The sequence below is a fragment of the Neoarius graeffei genome, chromosome 10 (genome assembly GCF_027579695.1).
Source record: "Neoarius graeffei isolate fNeoGra1 chromosome 10, fNeoGra1.pri, whole genome shotgun sequence".
NCBI lineage: Eukaryota > Metazoa > Chordata > Actinopteri > Siluriformes > Ariidae > Neoarius > Neoarius graeffei.
The window spans coordinates 16,453,033-16,472,942 of record NC_083578.1 but is presented as its reverse complement, the minus strand read 5'-3'; the positions used below and the strand labels follow the sequence as shown (position 1 = coordinate 16,472,942).

The window sequence follows — 19,910 nt, the reverse complement described above, 5'->3', positions numbered from 1 at the left end:
ACTTAACCTGCTGCGTTTTCACAGCTCTTGACACTGATTAGCAGGATTTTGGGACTGGATTTTGGCCTGCTACGAGTCAGACATTTTGCGATGGAAAAACGTGGAACGGTTCTTAGGCATTGGCACCATAAAAGGCTGTCTCTGTATTAAATTTTGGTCCTTTTTGCACATTTTGTCTGCTAGCTGATGATGCTCATCTAGCCGGCTAACTCAGTGTGCTTCAAAGAACTATTTGAATTTTTGTTAAAAAGGAGATGATTCATATGTACATTGTAGTGTGTGTGTGGGTGGTACAGGAGGCTGTAATGAGTTTAGTGGCCAGACCATGTCAGAAAGTGCTTTTGATGGTCTGAGCGCTAATTTTGTTTGGCCCTATTAAAAGGCTGTATTAGGACGTCTTAATATGGCAGGACTTGACTGCTACTGTCACAGTGCGTTCACAAACATTAGGAGAAGAACGGATACACAAACAGATGTAGAATTTCCCTCACTTTGATAGTGCACAAGTCTCATCTCATCTCATCTCATCTCATTATCTCTAGCCGCTTTATCCTTCTACAGGGTCGCAGGCAAGCTGGAGCCTATCCCAGCTGACTACGGGCGAAAGGCGGGGTACACCCTGGACAAGTCGCCAGGTCATCACAGGGCTGACACATAGACACAGACAACCATTCACACTCACATTCACACCTACGGTCAATTTAGAGTCACCAGTTAACCTAACCTGCATGTCTTTGGACTGTGGGGGAAACCGGAGCACCCGGAGGAAACCCACGCGGACACGGGGGGAACATGCAAACTCCACACAGAAAGGCCCTCGCCGGCCCCGGGGCTCGAACCCAGGACCTTCTTGCTGTGAGGCGACAGCGCTAACCACTACACCACCGTGCCGCCCCAGTGCACAAGTCCTAGATCCCAAACTAGCTAACCACGGTTAAGATTTTCTCACTATGTTAGCTGCAGCATATATTCTTTGCATTAGCTTGAATGTTAATAAGCATTTCTCTGTGGTTACTGTTTTTGACACAGAATTCCACCAGTGTTTTCCTTGGAATCGTATCACCTTGCTAATTCGCTAACTTTCTAGCTAACTACAAAGCTAACTACAGCTCCTTGTGTGCAAGTTTGGTAGTAATAGAAATGACAAAACTTTGCGCTGCAATTTTTTTTATATTATCTCGATATTTATCGCTCACAGCAGTTATTTTCTGGATATGTGTCTGGGGTGTTTGTGTGCTTTTAGTTTATAACCACAGACTGTAAAAATAATGGACAAAGCCTCTATGACGTCACCTCATAGGATTTCTGAAGAGCAGGTTTGAAGCTCAAATAAGGAGGCTACAGGCATCGCCATCATAGCAGCGCCTAACTCCCGGCTAGTCCATAAATGGAGAAAGGGGTGGGGATAGTGAAGCCTGGCCGCTGGAATAGTACGGCTGGAACACACCTACTAACCTCAAAGTTAACAAGCTAGCTATGCAAGATAGCCAGCAAGCTACTAGCTAAACTAAAAGAAGTCACTCCATAAGATACATACTATAACCTCAATGGCCGGTTTACCAAAAACAAAAAATCACTGTGCATGTAACTGTAATTGTTAATAAAAACAACATTAGCGATAATATTTCTCCTGATGTCTTTTTCCTTGACAGCTTAGATAGCTAGCATTAGTCTAGTTAATAGCTAGCTTGCTAAAAATATTGAAAGGTAAGTACAATCTAATAAATAAAGCTACTTACAGGTGTCTAAAGTCCTTCCCGCGCCACGCCCTGGTCTTCCCAGGCCGTTTCCTGTCCCGGTACTAACCAGACCATTAAGGTGCATGGGGTAGCGCCGATCCCCGTAGCCGTCGGCCTCTCACCTATACAGCTAGGATTACAGTGGGGGGCTAGTCCTCTGGTAACTGCAAGAGTTTGACTCCCCACTCACATCTGTATTGCAGCGTACCTTGCCAGACAGCAGTAGGTACCATTTTTATGATTGTCTTTAGTATGACCCGACAGCATCTCCCACAGAACTCGCAATCTCCCAGTCAAGAGGCAGACATGCTAAGCACTAGGCCAGCTCGCGGTCTACTTCCAGTTGTAGTCGTGTATAGAAGTTGTGTTTGCATGGAAAAGTTCTCAGACAAAAATAGGCAAGGCTCCATAAATTACTTATTTATTTTTTGAGGTAAGTTCTGAGGTAATGCCAGCAAGTGGCTAACAATGTGACACAAACCCGGCTGTCACTCAAATTAGCCCCACCCCTAATTATGCATAAATGTATGGCTCAATATAATTTAAACTGTTGAACTGTGTAAAAATTTACCCCCCTGTACAGTTGTCATGATGGGAGAAACTAGCTATAGAGACCGAAACCGTTTTTTCGTACCAGGCTGTAGACCTGTTTGTTTTCGCTGTAAAGTTGGACATTTTAACATGGGGGTCTATGGGAACTGACTCGCTTTTGAAGCCAGCCTCAAATGGCCGTTCAAGGAACTGCAGATTTTAGCATTTCCGCATTGGCTTCACTTTTCAGGCACGGAGGTTGCCACTTGTTTATAACCCAGTTGGCTTCCTAATCACTATATATGTTTACTACATAGGATATAACATTGATGTTGTAGGACCTGCATACTCCTAGGCTAGGCATCTTTCAGTCTCGAGAAACTATGGAGTTGCGCTCTGGGCGTTGATTCTGGTAGAGTGCCGGGTGTGGCTGGACAGGCCGATGCGGGAGTGACAGTCTCTCCCGCACAGAACACACATGAAGTCTGACGCTAATCTGTCAGACTGGGCTCTGGCTTTCCTTCTCTGTCTCTTCGTCTCTGATTCTCGAGCAGGCGTCTTTTCGAATGTGGAGAGGCCTTTCTGGACAGTCTATCTCCAGACTGCTCATTCTGAGGCTGCCGATTTGTCGACGCTACATAGCGAAGCTGGAGTGTCCTCTCCAGTGTGCAAAGCCTGGGTAGGTTGATATGGAGGACAAGCTGTTACTCATGCAGCAGGTCCCCCTCCTTCACATCACTGAAATACTCCAATGGAAAGGCAAACGCCAATACACATGGTTCCAGTGCCGTCGCAGGAGTTGCCAGAATGTTGCTGTACACAGCCATGGACTGCCTTAGGGACTCCAGCTCCGAATTTTTCCTCAGGGTTGTCTCCTGAAGCCTTTCCCATGAGAGGGTATGGCCGCAACGCAGCGGAGGTTTGGGATCAGGGTTTTCCTTCCACTAGATGGATTGCCTTCCAAGGCTGACGAGCCCCATCTACCCAAGACTCAGCAACAACAGTATCTGCTGCGAAATATTGTCAGATGCAGAGGTACTGCCGACTAGGCAGCCACTGGATTCCAGAACAGATGCATACCTAGATTTGGGAGACTAAGAGGTTGCTAGGTACCAGCCTCCCATGGCACTACCCCCAGACTGTGGTGGGGAGGAGTCGCCTTACTGTTCCTCAGGCTGGGAAACCAACCCACACTACCCCACAGACCTGCATAGTGCACTGTCCAAAAATCCCAAATTAGATTTTTTTTTTTATTAAAACCAAACAGCAAATGTTTTATGCCCCTTATACTATAGCAATTTGCCAACAATAACAATTTTAATTAATCATTTTTAACATTTATAATTACTTACATTGTATAATGTTGGAAATAGGGCGGCACGGTGGTGTAGTGGTTAGCGCTGCCGCCTCATAGCAAGAAGGTCCTGGGTTCGAGCCCCAGGGCCGGCGAGGACCTTTCTGTGCGGAGTTTGCATGTTCTCCCCGTGTCCGCGTGGGTTTCCTCCGGGTGCTCCGGTTTCCCCCACAGTCCAAAGACATGCAGGTTAGGTTAACTGGTGACTCTAAATTGACCGTAGGTGTGAATGTGAGTGTGAATGGTTGTCTGTGTCTATGTGTCAGCCCTGTGATGACCTGGCGACTTGTCCAGGGTGTACCCCGCCTTTCGCCCGTAGTCAGCTGGGATAGGCTCCAGCTTGCCTGCGACCCTGTAGAAGGATAAAGCGGCTAGAGATAATGAGATGAGATGAGATGTTGGAAATACAACTTGCTTCCTGTTATCACTTATGTTATAATGCCTGTAAACAGTCGTTCCTTCGCCAGCCTCTGTTTTTTCTTTGAAGAAAGCTTGTCATGTTCCTAAGAAACTGCACAAAGTCCTCTGTCCTGATGATGTGGCAGAAAACCTACTGATTGTTACAGAGTGCTGACACTGGAGACTCCTTCCTTCAGTGTTAAATAATTGCCTCCTTACAGAAAACTTAACTGTATCAATAGTTATATGTTCCGATATCCATACTAATAGTTATAAGTCCCTGTCAATGAGTTGTTACTATGGAAATACACTCACCAGCCACTTTATTAGGAACACCCACACATCCACTTGCTGTTTTATGCAGTTCTCCAATCAGCCGATGCCTGGACAGCAGCACAGTGCATCAAATCATGCAGATACAAATCAAGAGCTTCAGTTAATGTTCACAATGTTCAAACCTCAGAACAGGAAAAATTGTGATCTCAAAGTGTGACTTTCTTTCACTGTGGCATGGGTGTTGGTTTGAGCCAGATGGACTGGTTTGAGTATTTCAGAAACTGCTGATCTCCTGGGGTTTTCACACACAACAGTCTCTAGAGTTTACACAGACAGAATGGTGCGAAAAACAAAAAACACTGAGTGAGTGAGCGACAGTTCTGTGGGTGGAAACAAACGGCTTATTGATAACAGAGGTCAGAGGAAAATGGCCAGATTGGTTTGAGCTTTTTTTGCCAGGAAGGAACTCATAGCGGGCGGCACAGTGGTGTAGTGGTTAGCGCTGTCGCCTCACAGCAAGAAGGTCCGGGTTCGAGCCCCGTGGCCGGCGAGGGCCTTTCTGTGCGGAGTTTGCATGTTCTCCCCGTGTCCGCGTGGGTTTCCTCCGGGTGCTCCGGTTTCCCCCACAGTCCAAAGACATGCAGGTTAGGTTAACTGGTGACTCTAAATTGACCGTAGGTGTGAGTGTGAATGGTTGTCTGTGTCTATGTGTCAGCCCTGTGATGACCTGGCGACTTGTCCAGGGTGTACCCCGCCTTTCGCCTGTAGTCACCTGGGATAGGCTCCAGCTTGCCTGCGACCCTGTGGAACAGGATAAAGCGGCTAGAGATAATGAGATGAGATGAGATGAGATGAGATGAGGAACTCATAGCAACTCTTTACAACTGTGGTGAGCAGAAAAGCATCTCAACAGAAGATGCAACAGCAGAAGACCACATTGGGTTCCACTCCTGCCAGCCAAGAACAGGAATCTTAGAATCAAGAACAAGTTCCTATTAAAGTGGCCGGTGAGTGTATAGAATATATAGAACATGCACATAAATATGAAACTGATTTGCCTTGAAGTAAACGATCAGCTTCGAGAATTCAACAGGGATCTTAAACACCCAAAAGTGGATGATTGGTCAAACAGTGATTTTCAAACTGTGATCGCCGATGTGATATGCGTTCCTGAGGGTGTGTGATGTGATTCATGATCCTTCACATGCTGCTAATTTGTAAAACCAGCTCAGGCCACTAGAGGTGAATCTAATGTCTTGAGAATGCTTGAGAAAGGGCGGCACGGTGGTCTAGTGGTTAGCGCTGTCGCCTCATAGCAAGAAGGTCCGGGTTCGAGCCCCGGGGCCGGCGAGGGCCTTTCTGTGCGGAGTTTGCATGTCGTGTCCGCGTGGGTTTCCTCCAGGTGCTCCGGTTTCCCTCACAGTCCAAAGACATGCAGGTTAGGTTAACTGGTGACTCTAAATTGACCGTAGGTGTGAATGTGAGTGTGAATGGTTGTCTGTGTCTATGTGTCAGCCCTGTGATGACCTGGCGACTTGTCCAGGGTGTACCCCGCCTTTCGCCCGTAGTCAGCTGGGATAGGCTCCAGCTTGCCTGCGACCCTGTAGAACAGGATAAAGCGGCTAGAGATAATGAGACGAGATGAGATGAGATGCTTGAGAAAGCTTTTTTTTTTTTCCTCCTGTAACTTTTAACAAGCTATATACTGACTGGAAAACACACACAAACACAGTCCTGTGCTTTTACATGCTGCCACTGCATTCCTCCATGTAGACTGGAAACACACTTTTGTCTCAAAAACAGCATTTAAAGCCAATTAAGGCCCCATGGGGTAGCGGGGCTCAGGGTGGTGGGGTGTGTGTGGAGGGGCATTATTAAAGGCTGTCACCTTAGACACAGAAAAACACACACACTATTAAAGGCACTTATGGAGTGGCAAATGCGACAGACACTTATAGCCCTAGTGTGTGTGAGAGGGTGAAAGAGTGTCTCTCTTTCTCTCCTCTCTTTCTCTCTGTAGATATCCCTTACCCCACCCCCCACCTCACCCCTGATAACCCTGCTGCCTCTGTTAAGGCCATTAGTCACTGGCGAGAGGGATAATTGTCATGGCGAATAGCCGCGCCGCACGTTTGATGTGGACGCCGACTTCCTTTTGATGTAAAAATGTATCCACAGCGATTATCAAGATTATGGCTTCCCTCCCACCTTCCCTCCTTCCCTTTCCTTCACCCCTCTTTTTCCATCCTCCCGTTTGGCTCGGAGGATTAATTGGATGCAGCTTGCTCTATTAACTGGAGCTGGTGCGGTCGTCGCCGCCACTGTTGAGTTTATTCAACTTGCGTTTGGCTCCTGTCCCTCTCTCCACTTCTCTGTCGGTCCATTCTTTCCTGCACTTTCTTCTCCTTTGTTTATCCTACTGCATTTTTGTGAACATCAGACCAAGCATATGCTCTTTTCTCTCTCTCATGTTTTCTCCTTTGGTCTGTCTCTCTGTGTTTTTCAAATATTTGGACCATATTACAATATTAAGGTGTGTGCGAGTGTTTATGCATCGTCCCTGATATCCTGTACATCTTCTAAACGGCTCATAAGAGTCTCCTGGCACTTGAACGTCTCTGTTCATTAAAGCCGTTGCGCTTAGTCCTTGTTGTTTTATACGCTAGTGGAAACTGATGACTTGCGTCTTACATAGCTGGTGGTCTCGTCTCTGGTCTGGTCTGGTTTGGTTTCTGTTTTTTTCCCCCTTGGCATTTCTTAGATACACAGGAGCAGATCTTACCGTGTACACTCAACACTCAGGGCTTGCAGCAAGTGTATGTGAGGAAGCCTTTGTGCAAATGTGTGATGAAGACAGACTAATTTATATGTATGAAATACAAATATGCAAGGGTGTTTACTGTACCGTGATGTTTTTATTGGATGCACACATGTGTGTCTTGGTCCCATGTGTGAGTGTGTGGGTGCGTGTGTTAGGTTTTATGTGAGGGTGTGTGCTTGAGAATGCCTGTTTGAGCAATTGTATTCCACAGGCATATTTATGTTGGATTTGGCCTCAACATTTTATTTTCAGTTTCTGTGTGAACATTAATATGAACTTTTAGGACTAAAAAGGTTGTGTGTTTGCTCTGTGTTACAGAAACCTAAGCAACAACCGCATCCGTGTCCTGAGGAATGGCTCCTTCGCTGGCTTGTACTTACTGGAAAAACTGTAAGTAACTGTGGTCATTTTGTCATCATCGTCATCATCATCATCATCATCATCATCCTGATTCTCATTTACACATTTTTTGTGGACATGCTTTGATCTGTCTTTATTTTGGATCTTAGCCCTACGTTCAAGGCTGCAACATGCAGAGACTGGGCTTAGATTTAGACTTACAGTAGAATCCTATACAGAGTTATTTTTGATAACGGTTGTTCAAGGTGTTGGTTTTGGATATTGTATTCTTTTACCTGAAAGTCCAAGATGGTTCCAAGTCCAAAGTCTGTAGGGTACTGCCCAAGTCAAGTCCAATCCATGTCCAGAGTTCTTAAGCTACTACCCAAGTCAATACCATGTCAAGTCCCTCAGCTATTGCCCAAGTCCAAGTCATGTCCAACGTCCCTAAGCTACCACCCAAGACACATCTACAGTACACCTACTCATTCATAGGTTCTTCTCTATTTGGACTATTTTCTACATTGGAGAACAATACTGAGGACATCAAAACTACAAAATAATATATGGAACATACAGTATATGGAATTATGTGGTGAACAAACAAAGTGTTAAATAAACAAAGTATGTTTCATATTTTAGATTCTTCAAAGTATCCAGTGTTTACCTTGATGACGCTTTGCACACTATTGGCATTATCTTAACCAGCTTCATGAGGTCGTCACCTGGAATGCTTTTCAATTAACAGGTGTACCTCGTCAAAAGTTAATTAATGGATGAGTTTCTTGCCTTCTTGATGCGTTTGAGATAAAACAGTAAATAGTAAATTATAAACATACAGCAATTTCTACACCACAACTGTAGTAATCCATATTATGTCAAGAACCACTCAACTAAGTAAAGAGAAACAACATTCATCATTACTTTAAGACACGAAGTGACTTTTCATTAATAAAAATAAAGAAAAAACATTGAATTTGAAGGTGTGTCCAAACTTTTGACTGGTACTGTAAGTTAGGTCCAAAATCCCTATGCTACTACCCAAGTACAATCCAAATCACTGACCAAGTCCAATCCAAATCAAGTTCTGGATGGGAATGGATTCTGGTGACCTTGTTGTATACTCTTAGCAATAAGGGTTCTTCATGGGTTCTTTGCAAAAACCATTGAATTAGAAGGTGTGTCCAAACTTTTGATTGGTACTCGAAGTCAGGTCCAAAGTCCCTAAGCTAAAATATGAAATATTTTGGGTTCAGCAACAAAGGTTCCTCATGGGTTCTTGCATAGTTCTTTTCTTCCTTGGAACCCTCTCTGACTGAGAAACACTCAAAGGTTTACATTTGTTAGGGTTCAAGATTTCAGGCATTTTAAAAAGTATACCATAGTCTCAGGATTTCTTTTTTTTTTTTTGGGGGGGGTGGGGGGGTGGGGGTGGTAACCATTAAGCAGTACTCAGCTGCATGGTGGTGCAGTGGTTAGTACTGTCACCTCACAGCAAGAAGGTTCTAGGTCCAAACCTCCTGGTTGATTGGGTCCTTTCTGTGTGGAGTTTGCATGTTCTCCTAGTGCCTGCATGGGTTTCCTCCGGGTGCTCTGGTTTCCTCCCACAGTCCAAAGACATTTTGGGACAGATTAGGTCAACTGGCTGCTGTAAATTGCTCATGAGTGTGAATGACTGTCTCTTTGTGTTAGTCCCATGATCGACTGGCGACCTGTCCTGGGTGTACCCTGCCTGTCGCCCAGTGCCTGCTGGGACTGAATACCTATCCAGATGTCCACTTTTAACCAGTCAAATGAGTCAGATTTGCTATACCCAAATGCATTGAAATATCATAGAAATATCCATGAGCAGTGAGAAGAAAGAGTATGGTAGCATGTAGTGGGTGGACTCATAGTGTGAGCAAAGATCCTGGAAAGATTTGTCGCAAATGAGCAATCTTGTTGACTCAGTTCCTCTGGAATGAAGGTCTTGTCAATGCAACTTCACTGGAGATAACGGAGTATTGGGCTGAGCCTTAAGAAAGCCGTTCGGATTCCCTCAAGAGGGAAAATCAGAAAGTGTGAGTTCAAAAATGAATATTGATACGCAGTGCGTTCTTGTCTGAGAATGCAGATGTAGACTAAGGCCATAGTTATTACTTTGAAAAAGACCATACCCACTTGATAAAAACTCTGGCTTTGTTCAGCTTTCAGCACGTGTGCTGCAGTCATTGCTGTCTGGTTTTGTTTTAGTCCCATTGGACCAGGTTTCCTCAAAAAGGTCAGGTGGAGCGCAGTCTCTCTCAGGCTTAGTTCCAGCAGACAGGATGAGACTATGTCCCATTTGTAAATGAGAAAACTACTTAGATCTCCATCAATCACAGCCTAGATGCGCTAGTCTATCCAAAAAGTTAACAAGCAAGAGAGGAGGGAGGAAGCTGCCAGTGATGGAGCCCAGTGGCGAACTGTTGCTATTAGAGCTGGGACTTGAGCTCAGCCAAAACTTAGTCAGACACACCAAAAAAGCAACAGGGCAAAGGATTTTGCAAGTGATTAGCGGCAGGCTGCCAGGTCGCTCCGTTGTGTGTAGCTGTCGATGTTGATTTTAAAAGTAACTCTGTAAATTACACAGCGAAATGAATCCTTAAGTCTGAGTGAAAAATAGTGTAGCGAGTGTGCATGGAAGAAGAGTCTGGAGACAGAACTCTTAGTTTCTCAGTCGTTAGCCTGTGCTATTTGCTCTCGATAGCACTGGCTTGACCACTTTATTAGTATTCACTAACGCTACTGATGAATGCCACACCAGCTGGAAGATGACTTCACTGCTGTGCTAACGGCGTTGACTTAAGCTCACGTTGATCTTTGAGAAGGTCTAGGGCAGAGATTCTCAAACTGTGGTGGTACGCGGGCTCCATTCTAGTGGTATGCCAAAGAATCACTTAATTAAATATAAATCTAAAAAAAAAAAGTGAAATACTATCCATAATATCCGAATGGATGAAAATATCTTATCAACCGATGACAAGAAAATGAAAGGAAATACAAATTAAGTTAATAATTTACAAAAGTTTGCAAGTGCTTCTGGGTAGCCATACGTAGCGTACGTACGCATTCCCGCCGGTTCCGCTGACAGACGGTTATCCGCCATTGGTAGACTAGGCTGTGATGGGAAAAGGTGGAGGTGGCTTTGCTAATTATGACGAGTACGACAAAATTACTGTCGTGGCTTAAATCCGCGAATGGGAGCGTGGATCAGGAGAGAGGGAGAACTGAAGAGAACGTGCGTGAGCCGAGCGCGGATGCTAACAACAGTGGCAAAACCAGCTCCAGAACTGCTAGCAAATGGCAGAAACCAGTGAGGAGGAAGTATGACGAAAAATACATAAAACTGGGATTAATCTGGAGCGGGACAGAGGAGCTGCCCAGGCCGCAGTGTGTTGTATTCGGCGACGTTCTGAGCAATGAGTCCATGAAACCATCGCATCTCAAACGGCATCTTACAACCAAACACACAGCACTAAAGGACAAACCAATGGATTTTTTTTTACGAAAACGTGATGAACTGAGGCAGTCCAAGTCCACCATTCTGTCCTATGGTACACCCGTAGCCAAAGCACAGGAAGCTTCATATCGTGCCAGCCTCCTGATCGCCAGAGCCGGTAAGCCGCACACAATCGGGGAATTGCTGTGTTTACTATTAGCCAAAGAGATGACACGTATCATGTGTGGAGAGAAAGCTGCCAGAGAGTTAAACTTGGTGCCGCTTTCAAATGACACCGTGTCAAGGAGAATAAACGACATGGCTGACGATGTTAAAAAGACACTGATTGAGCGCATTAAGAACAGTAGATATTTTGCCATACAGCTTGATTTATTTTAGTACAATGTTTATTTCACTTTTATGTGCAATTAATTTTATTTGATTCATTATCTAAGGACAGTGTTTTATTTTCCTATATTTAAACACAGTGTTACTGTTCAAAGTACTGTGCGTAATGTTACAGTGGCCAACAATATTAAATATACTTGTTAAATAAAACCTCCGCCTTGTTTTTAATGAATACTTAGACCTACTACGCTACTGTATTTTAATGTTGGTCATTATGGTGGTACTTGGAGAGCCAAGTATTTTCTGAGGTGGTACTTGGTGAAAAAAGTTTGAGAACCACTGGTCTAGGGTGATACATTTTTAGTCCCTCCCACTATAAATCAAAATCTGATTGGTTCATTCATCTGTCACTTCTTACATAAACATACACTGCCATGGTCTTCTGTCCCGGCAATGAAGTCCTAACCAATGTGTGAGCAGCTCGAAACTCTTCTCAGCCTAGGGACAACAAACAAACAAAAAAAATTTTCATTGCATAACTCGATTTTAATGTTTTCAGGACAGTAACCCTTTCATTTCTGAAGCACATTTGATAGAAAATGAGGCCAAATTAGAATCAGAAGAGAATAATTATAATGAAATTATGAAAGAAATTAAAGAATGAAAGAAATTACAGTAAATATCCATCCATTATCTGTAGCCGCTTATCCTGTACAGGGTCTCGGGCAATCTGGAGCCTATCCCAGCTGACTATGGGTGAGAGGCAGGGTACACCCTGGACAAGTTGCCAAATCATTGCAGGGCTGACACATAGAGACAAACAACCATTCACACTCACGGTCAGTTTAGAGCCATCAATTAGCCTAACCTGCATGTCTTTGGACTGTGGGGGGAAACCGGAGCGCCCGGAGGAAACCCACATGGACACTGGTACAGGGGTGTCGGAAGCATTTTTAATGTGGGGGGGGGACACACTGGCGGGGGGTCTGGGGGTCCTCATCTCATCTCATCTCATCTCATTATCTCTAGCCGCTTTATCCTTCTACAGGGTCGCAGGCAAGCTGGAGCCTATCCCAGCTGACTACGGGCGAAAGGCGGGGTACACCCTGGACAAGTCGCCAGGTCATCACAGGGCTGACACATAGACACAGACAACCATTCACACTCACATTCACACCTACGGTCAATTTAGAGTCACCAGTTAACCTAACCTGCATGTCTTTGGACTGTGGGGGAAACCGGAGCACCCGGAGGAAACCCACGCGGACACGGGGAGAACATGCAAACTCCGCACAGAAAGGCCCTCACCGGCCCCGGGGCTCGAACCCAGGACCTTCTTGCTGTGAGGCGACAGCGCTAACCACTACACCACCGTGCCGCCGGTCTGGGGGTCCTCCCCCAGAAAATTTTTAATTAATTAGATGCCATTTCCTGGATTCTGGTGTATTTTAACAGGTTGTTAAACACCTAATTTTACCTACAAAAGTCACTTAATTCAATGACTATTTTAGAGACTCAACAATAAGTCCTTATTCAACTAGTCCATATATTCATCAGCCTGTTTTTAAACCCACTGCTATGCCTAAGATAATGAGATGAATGTGACACAATTTATCACCAACAATGACTTTATGGGTGCATTTTACTTATTTTGTGTTTCCTTTTTTATTTAGTTTTAGATGTGACACAACATGCCACTGTGCCAAGCAATAGTGACACTCAACTGCATGTTTAAAAATAAGAATATTCATAATTTCACACAATGACCAGGCATGACATGGCATCATGCAAACTTCATAACACAAAATCACACTGTGCCAAGCAACGGTGACACACACAAAAAAACTTCACACAATGAGCAGGTGCAATTTTGTTCACCACCAACAGTGACTTTAGTGGGTGCATTTTACTTTTTTCCGATTTAGTGATACTCATAAAAATGGCATGGCATCATGCAGTCTTCATAACACAAAATTACACTGGGTCAAGCAACGACACATAAAAGAGAACTTCACACAATGAACAAGTGCTGTTTTGTCAGCCTACATGCAATGGTGGTGCTACAGTAACATTTACAGATTAGTATAACAAATAGATTTATAGATAGAACTCCTTCTTATATTGGTGCCACCACAATTTCTACCACTTCATAACTTTAATCCCCCTTTCCTTCACAATCCACCTGGAATAACATCCATCTCTCTCCATTGCTTTCCTTTCTACTATTCCTTCCCCATACACTGATTTCCCATGTTACTTTCCAGAAAACTGGCAAAGACCAGACAAAACAAGTTCTTCAAATCACAACAGGGAATCAATAAATCTCATCAGAGCAGACTTGACCTCATTCTTGGCATTACAGTAAGGTCGGCCTACTGGGTTTGAATTAAATGATAGCTAACATTAAGCTAGCTGATACATCTCCTAACATTGACTAGCCAGCTAACTGCACTAACATTTCCATTGGAACAACAAAAAAAAACCCTGTCCTGTGGGGAAATTTTGACTTACTTTCCGCTTCTTTGTAAAGAATTTCCTGATGTCCATTGTGTCTGCGGAGGGAGCAAATATTGCAAACAATTCATCATCAACCAAGAATACCCCGTTAGGCTAAGCTTATTTTATTGTTTAGATGAATATTAATTTAACGTGGCCTAGGGTTAATTTTGACGGCATATAACAAAAGAATAAGGTTTTAGCAAAAGCTAGACATTGTGAGGTAGCAATGGGGCTGACATTAGGGGTGTTCACACGGCAACTTTTACTCCGGTGCTAAGTAGAGCGTTCACACGGTACAAAGTTATAGCGGTGTAGCCCCTGAAAGCTGCTTAAACCGGTGCAAATCTAACCCTGCTCGGGAGGTGGTTTAAGAAATTTACTCCGGAGTAAATGCTAGTTTGCGGGGCAGCACCGATGTAAAATGGGACGTCTGAACGCTACAGGGGTAGACTCGCTACGCGTGAGGAGAGTTGATTACATACGGGCATTGCATAATTTGCATCCTGGTATTTTGCGCTTCCAAAATGGCGAATATCAACAACAACAGAACTGCGTGTCTTCCAGTGTTGCCGGATTGGGCGGTTTTAAGTGCATTTTGGCGAATTTGAACATATTTTGGGCTGGAAAACGTCAGCAGTATCTGGCAACACTGGTGTCTTCATCCACGGTGTTTTCCCGGCGCTTGGTGATGCCATGACAACCGGGAAAAAGAAGTACATTTTCATGCATGCGCATATTTCATTTCTGCATTATTACTATCGTATAGCACGGTCGCAAAAACTGCCATGTGAACGCAAGTGGGGCTGCACCGGTGCTAACACGCTTCTCTCTAGTAAGCAGGTTTGTGACGTGTGAACGCTCCACAAAATTTACACCGGTGTAAGATATATCGCAACAAAATACATCGGTGCAGCATCGATGCAAATATATGCCGTGTGAACACCCCTGTTACCTCCTCCACTTTCAAGCACCTTGCACCAACATTTCTCTGCTTGCACTGAGATTCACTTCACTTGCGTGCGGTGAGTTGTTGTAGGTAACGCCCGGAAAACCCGGAGTAGATTTTCAGTGGTATTCTCTTATCGCTGACTGATGCATTCAATGGTGGCGACGTCCATGCACTGGGAGAACATGCAAACTCCACACAGAAAGGCCCCTGTTGACCACTAGGCTCAAACCCAGAACCTTCTTGCTATGAGGCGACAGTGCTAACCATTACACCACCGTGCCACCGAAATTAAATATAACATTTGAAATGCTGATCTGTTTGGGCCTTCCCTGAAGGCCGAGAAGGCCCTGACGGTTCCCTTCTGGTGTAGCCACTGAGCCAGAACGTGAAGATATTTCATATTGGTAGCCCCACTGATCTGGGGACACATTGGGATTCGGAGGGTAGATAATCTCAGGAGTCATGTCTAAAATGCAAAACAGACAGCTCAAAATACACAGTCATACTTCTTATCTGGAACTACGTTGTCCTTTAGACATCGAGACAATTAATCAACAACTTCTGACAAATCAGAATCAAGAATTCACCAGAGCCATAGTGTAACTGACTTTAAATGGTCTTTTTTGTACTTTGACTACAAATTGTTTATTCACATCATGTTAGGTGGAGTGCATCAGTTTTTTTTGTTTTTTTTTAGCCTGGCAGGAAATTAGCAGCTGCAAAAAAGCCACCTTAATGGCCTGGGCTGGTTCAGTAGCAGCTGCTTGGAATGAGAAGCAGATTTTCTTGTCTTAATTAAGTGCTGCTCCTTCATTAATGGCTACCAGAGAAAGAGAGACAGAGGATAGTAAAAGTCAGCTCACACCTTCCTCCAGACTGACCACCTTATTTATGAATGATGGGGTGACCACTGTGTGAGGTTTCTTCTCTTTTTGAGGACCAAAATTTACAGAAGCAAAAAAAAAAAAAAAAAGATGAAGATGAAACCTCTGAAGCTGTCGGGACATTGTGCTGTTTACTATGATTAATGCAATTCTTATTGTTAATTTAGTCACTGCCTTAAAGCGGAGCTCCTGATGAGTGGATGAGCAAAATATTTGCAAGGGCACAAAATCAACCTGAATAGAATAAAGCCAATATCTCACTGGGCTGCGACAGCTTGCGACAAATTGCGAACGTCATTCACGAGAGAGTTTCAAAAGTGTCTTGAAACATTCACGGGGCTTCTCAATTTCCTCGCATGAGTCGCAAAGTGTCGCTCCTTCGTCGCTGAAATTTTGAACATGTTCAAAAAATTCGTGCGACAAAATTTCTCTCAAAATAGCTGCAAATGCGTCGCTGGTGTCGCAAAGCCATCACGAACCCTTCTCAAGTCAGTTTCCGTGAAGTGAGATACTGGCTGAAGTGCGAGAACTGAATTCACATATTTTATTGCAATTGTTGTGTCTCCAACTAGTCGCAGGCTGTCACAGCCCAGTGAGATACTGGCTTAATAATATTATACCACCATGAATGAACCATCAAATTGTGCCTGGTGGACAGCAGTGTACCAGCGTTTTCACTTTGCATCGTTACTATAAAGTTATGATCAGATATACGAACTAATCGCTATACGGTAGTTTTAGATTATCTACAACTAAGGAAAGATGCTCATATTTGCTATTGAACTATACAATTAGATTACATTACAGGCATTTAGCAGACGCTCTTATCCAGACCAATGTACAACATACCCAGAGCAGCCTGGGGAGCAGTTGGGGGTTAGGTACCTTGCTCAAGGGCACTTCAGCCATTCTTGCTGGTCCAGGGAATCAAACCAGTGACCTTTTGGTCCCAAAGCTGCTTCTCTAACCATTTGGCCATGGCTTCCCCAATTATTATGATGTTTACATGAGTATGCAGAGTAAGAAATTATTCAGGTAAAAAAAAAAGCATACAATGCAAAGGTACATTGCCCGCTATGAAAAAACCTTCAGGAAAAAAAATAACCTACTGGAAATCGTACTCCTCGAATAAATGCAACGGATGAGCTCTGAGGGTTCGAGGTGCAATCTTGATATTTCATACTTGATACGTCACACTGTTGTCTGGTTACAACTGTCAATTGTCTAACAAGCTAGTGAACTAATAAAACTGTTTTAACTAGTTTTATATGAAACTGTTGTGAATATTTTCCATAAAATGTATTCGTGAATAACAGGCTTATATTCGAGTCAGACTTGTGCTCTAATTTTAAGGACTCGTGATTTGACTTGGACTGGAGCACTGATGACTTGGGCTTGGACTCGGACTCGTGCGTTAACTGCATTCGGACTCGTAAATTGGAGATGAGGACTCAGATTTTTTCTTTATTTTTTTGTAGCATGTCATAATATTTTGGTGTAAGATATTTATATCTACATTAATTTTTATACTAATTTTGTGCAAGATAATGCACATTCACCTGTTCATACGTCATGTTCAGGAATAAACTAACGTTAATGGCGCTAAAATGCCTGGAGAGAACGCCCCAGGATTGTCCGCTTTGCTTATACAGACTTCTCGTGCAGTGGGGAAAAAAAAATGCTACTCACACTACTCAAAGCTATCAATGTGTTTACGAGAGTGTGCGTGTGACAGCTGTGTCATTTGTGTTGGACTCGACTTGGCTCAAACAACAGTGGACTTGACTCGGATTCGACTCAAAATTTTCTTTCATGACTCAGACTTGAACACTGGGGACTCCAGACTGGACTCGGACTCAAGGTTTAGTGACTCGACTACAACACTGGTAAATAATCCCATGCTATTTTTCAAAAAGCAAATTAAAATTAAGCGCCGGATAAAAATCCATCTACAGTGGTGCTTGAAAATTTGTGAACCCTTTAGAATTTTCTATATTTCTGCATAAATATGAGCTAAAACGTCATCAGATTTTCACACGTCCTAAAAGTAGATAAAGAGAACCCAGTTAAACAAATGAGACAAAAATATTATACTTGGCCATTTATTTATTGAGGAAAATAATCCAATATTACATATCTATGAGTGGCAAAAGTATGTGAACCTTTGCTTTCAGTATCTGGTGTGACCCCCTTGTGCAGCAATAACTGCAATTAAACGTTTCCGGTAACTGTTGATCAGTCCTGCACACCAGCTTGGAGGAATTTTAGCCCATTCCTCCGTACAGAACAGCTTCAACTCTGGGATGTTGGTGGGTTTCCTCACATGAACTGCTCGCTTCAGGTCCTTCCACAACATTTCCATTGGATTAAGGTCAGGACTTTGACTTGGCCATTCCAAAACATTAACTTTATTCTTCTTTAACCATTCTTTGGTAGAACGACTTGCGTGCTTAGGGTCGTTGTCTTGCTGCATGACCCACCTTCTCTTGAGATTCAGTTCATGGACAGATGTCCTGACATTTTCCTTTAGAATTTGCTGGTACGTATAATTCAGAATTCATTGTTCCATCAATGATGGCAAGCCGTCCTGGCCCAGATGCAGAAAAACGGACCCAAACCATAATACTACCACCACCATGTTTCACAGATGGGATAAGGTTCTTATGCTGGAATGCAGTGTTTTCCTTTCTCCAAACATAACGCTTCTCATTTAAACCAAAAAGTTCTATTTTGGTCTCATCCGTCCACAAAACATTTTTCCAATAGCCTTCTGGCTTGTCCACGTGATCTTTAGCGAACTGCAGACAAGCAGCAATGTTCTTTTTGGAGAGCAGTGGCTTTCTCCTTGCAACCCTGCCATGCACACCATTGTTGTTCAGTGTTCTCCTGATGGTGGACTCATGAACATTAACATTAGCCACTGTGAGAGAGGCCTTCAGTTGCTTAGAAGTTACCCTGGGGTCCTTTGTGACCTCGCCGACTATTACACGCCTTGCTCTTGGAGTGATCTTTGTTGGTCGACCACTCCTGGGGAGGGTAACAATGGTCTTGAATTTCCTCCATTTGTACACAATCTGTCTGACTGTGGATTGGTGGAGTCCAAACTCTTTAGAGATGGTTTTGTAACCTTTTCCAGCCTGATGAGCATCAACAACGCTTTTTCTGAGGTCCTCCGAAATCTCCTTTGTTCGTGCCATGATACACTTCCATAAACATGTGTTGTGAAGATCAGACTTTGATAGATCCCTGTTCTTTAAATAAAACAGGGTGCCCACTTGCACCTGATTGCCATCCCATTGATTGAAAACATCTGACTCTAATTTCACCTTCAAATTAACTGCTAATCCTAGAGGTTCACATACTTTTGCCACTCACAGATATGTAATATTGGATCATTTTCCTCAATAAATAAATGAGCAAGTATAATAATTTTGTTTAACTGGGTTCTCTTTATCTACTTTCAGGACTTTTGTGAAAATCTGATGACGTTTTAGGTCATGTTTATGGAGAAATATAGAAAATTCTAAAGGGTTCACAAACTTTCATGCACCACTGTATGTTATGTAAATAAAGATACAAATTTCGTTGTCTGGTGGTCAAGTGTTTGAGATACGTTACCTTGCACTGGTGGTAGACATATGTATGGACGTCATACGGTTGCAAAAACCATCAAAAATCAGGTTGAAGCATTACCATATTCTCTAAAGTATGGAGCTTGGCTCTGGGTGCTTTGTGCACGGGGCACTCCGCTATTAACGTTAGTGTTATCTAAAGGTCTTCACATTCGGCTTCTATCTGTGAAGATACTCAGTCATCCAGGTACATAGTAATCTGTGGTTGGTAGAAGAGAGCAACTGGACTTGCTTGAAAAGTCTTGAAGACGTTTCACCTCTCGTCCGAAAGGCATCCTCAGTTCTGTCTGTCTAATAGGGAGTATCAAGTATTTATCCTCTCATGGATCATCATAGATCATCATAGCAAGTCCAGTTGATTCTCTTCTACCAACCACAGATTACTATGTCCCTGGATGACTGAGTATCTTCACAGATATGTTTCTACGCACTTTGGGATGAGATCCCTTTGACTGGTGCGGGAGTATGAGAGGACTTCCAGAAAACTGGCAGACAACTTAGCCAGAGAGGATCGTTCTTTATTGTCAACCTGGAACGACCATCACTGAACAGAGGTGGGTGTCATCAGCCACCTACTGTACAATGCAGCCATCAGCATTCTGATTCGGATTCTATGATGATCCATGAGAGGATAAATACTTGATACTCCCTATTAGACAGACAGAACTGAGGATGCCTT

The 19,910-nt window shown here is 43.6% G+C and overlaps 1 protein-coding gene across 2 annotated transcripts in view; it reads left to right on the top strand.

Moving 5' to 3' along the window:
• Positions 1-19,910, top strand: part of adgra2 (adhesion G protein-coupled receptor A2) — a 161,865-nt gene that overhangs the window by 57,304 nt on the left and 84,651 nt on the right. For both annotated transcript variants that reach the window (XM_060931361.1, XM_060931360.1), the window contains exon 2: positions 7,439-7,510. In XM_060931361.1, coding sequence (XP_060787344.1) covers positions 7,439-7,510 — 72 coding nt within the window. The remainder of the gene's footprint in view (positions 1-7,438; positions 7,511-19,910) is intronic.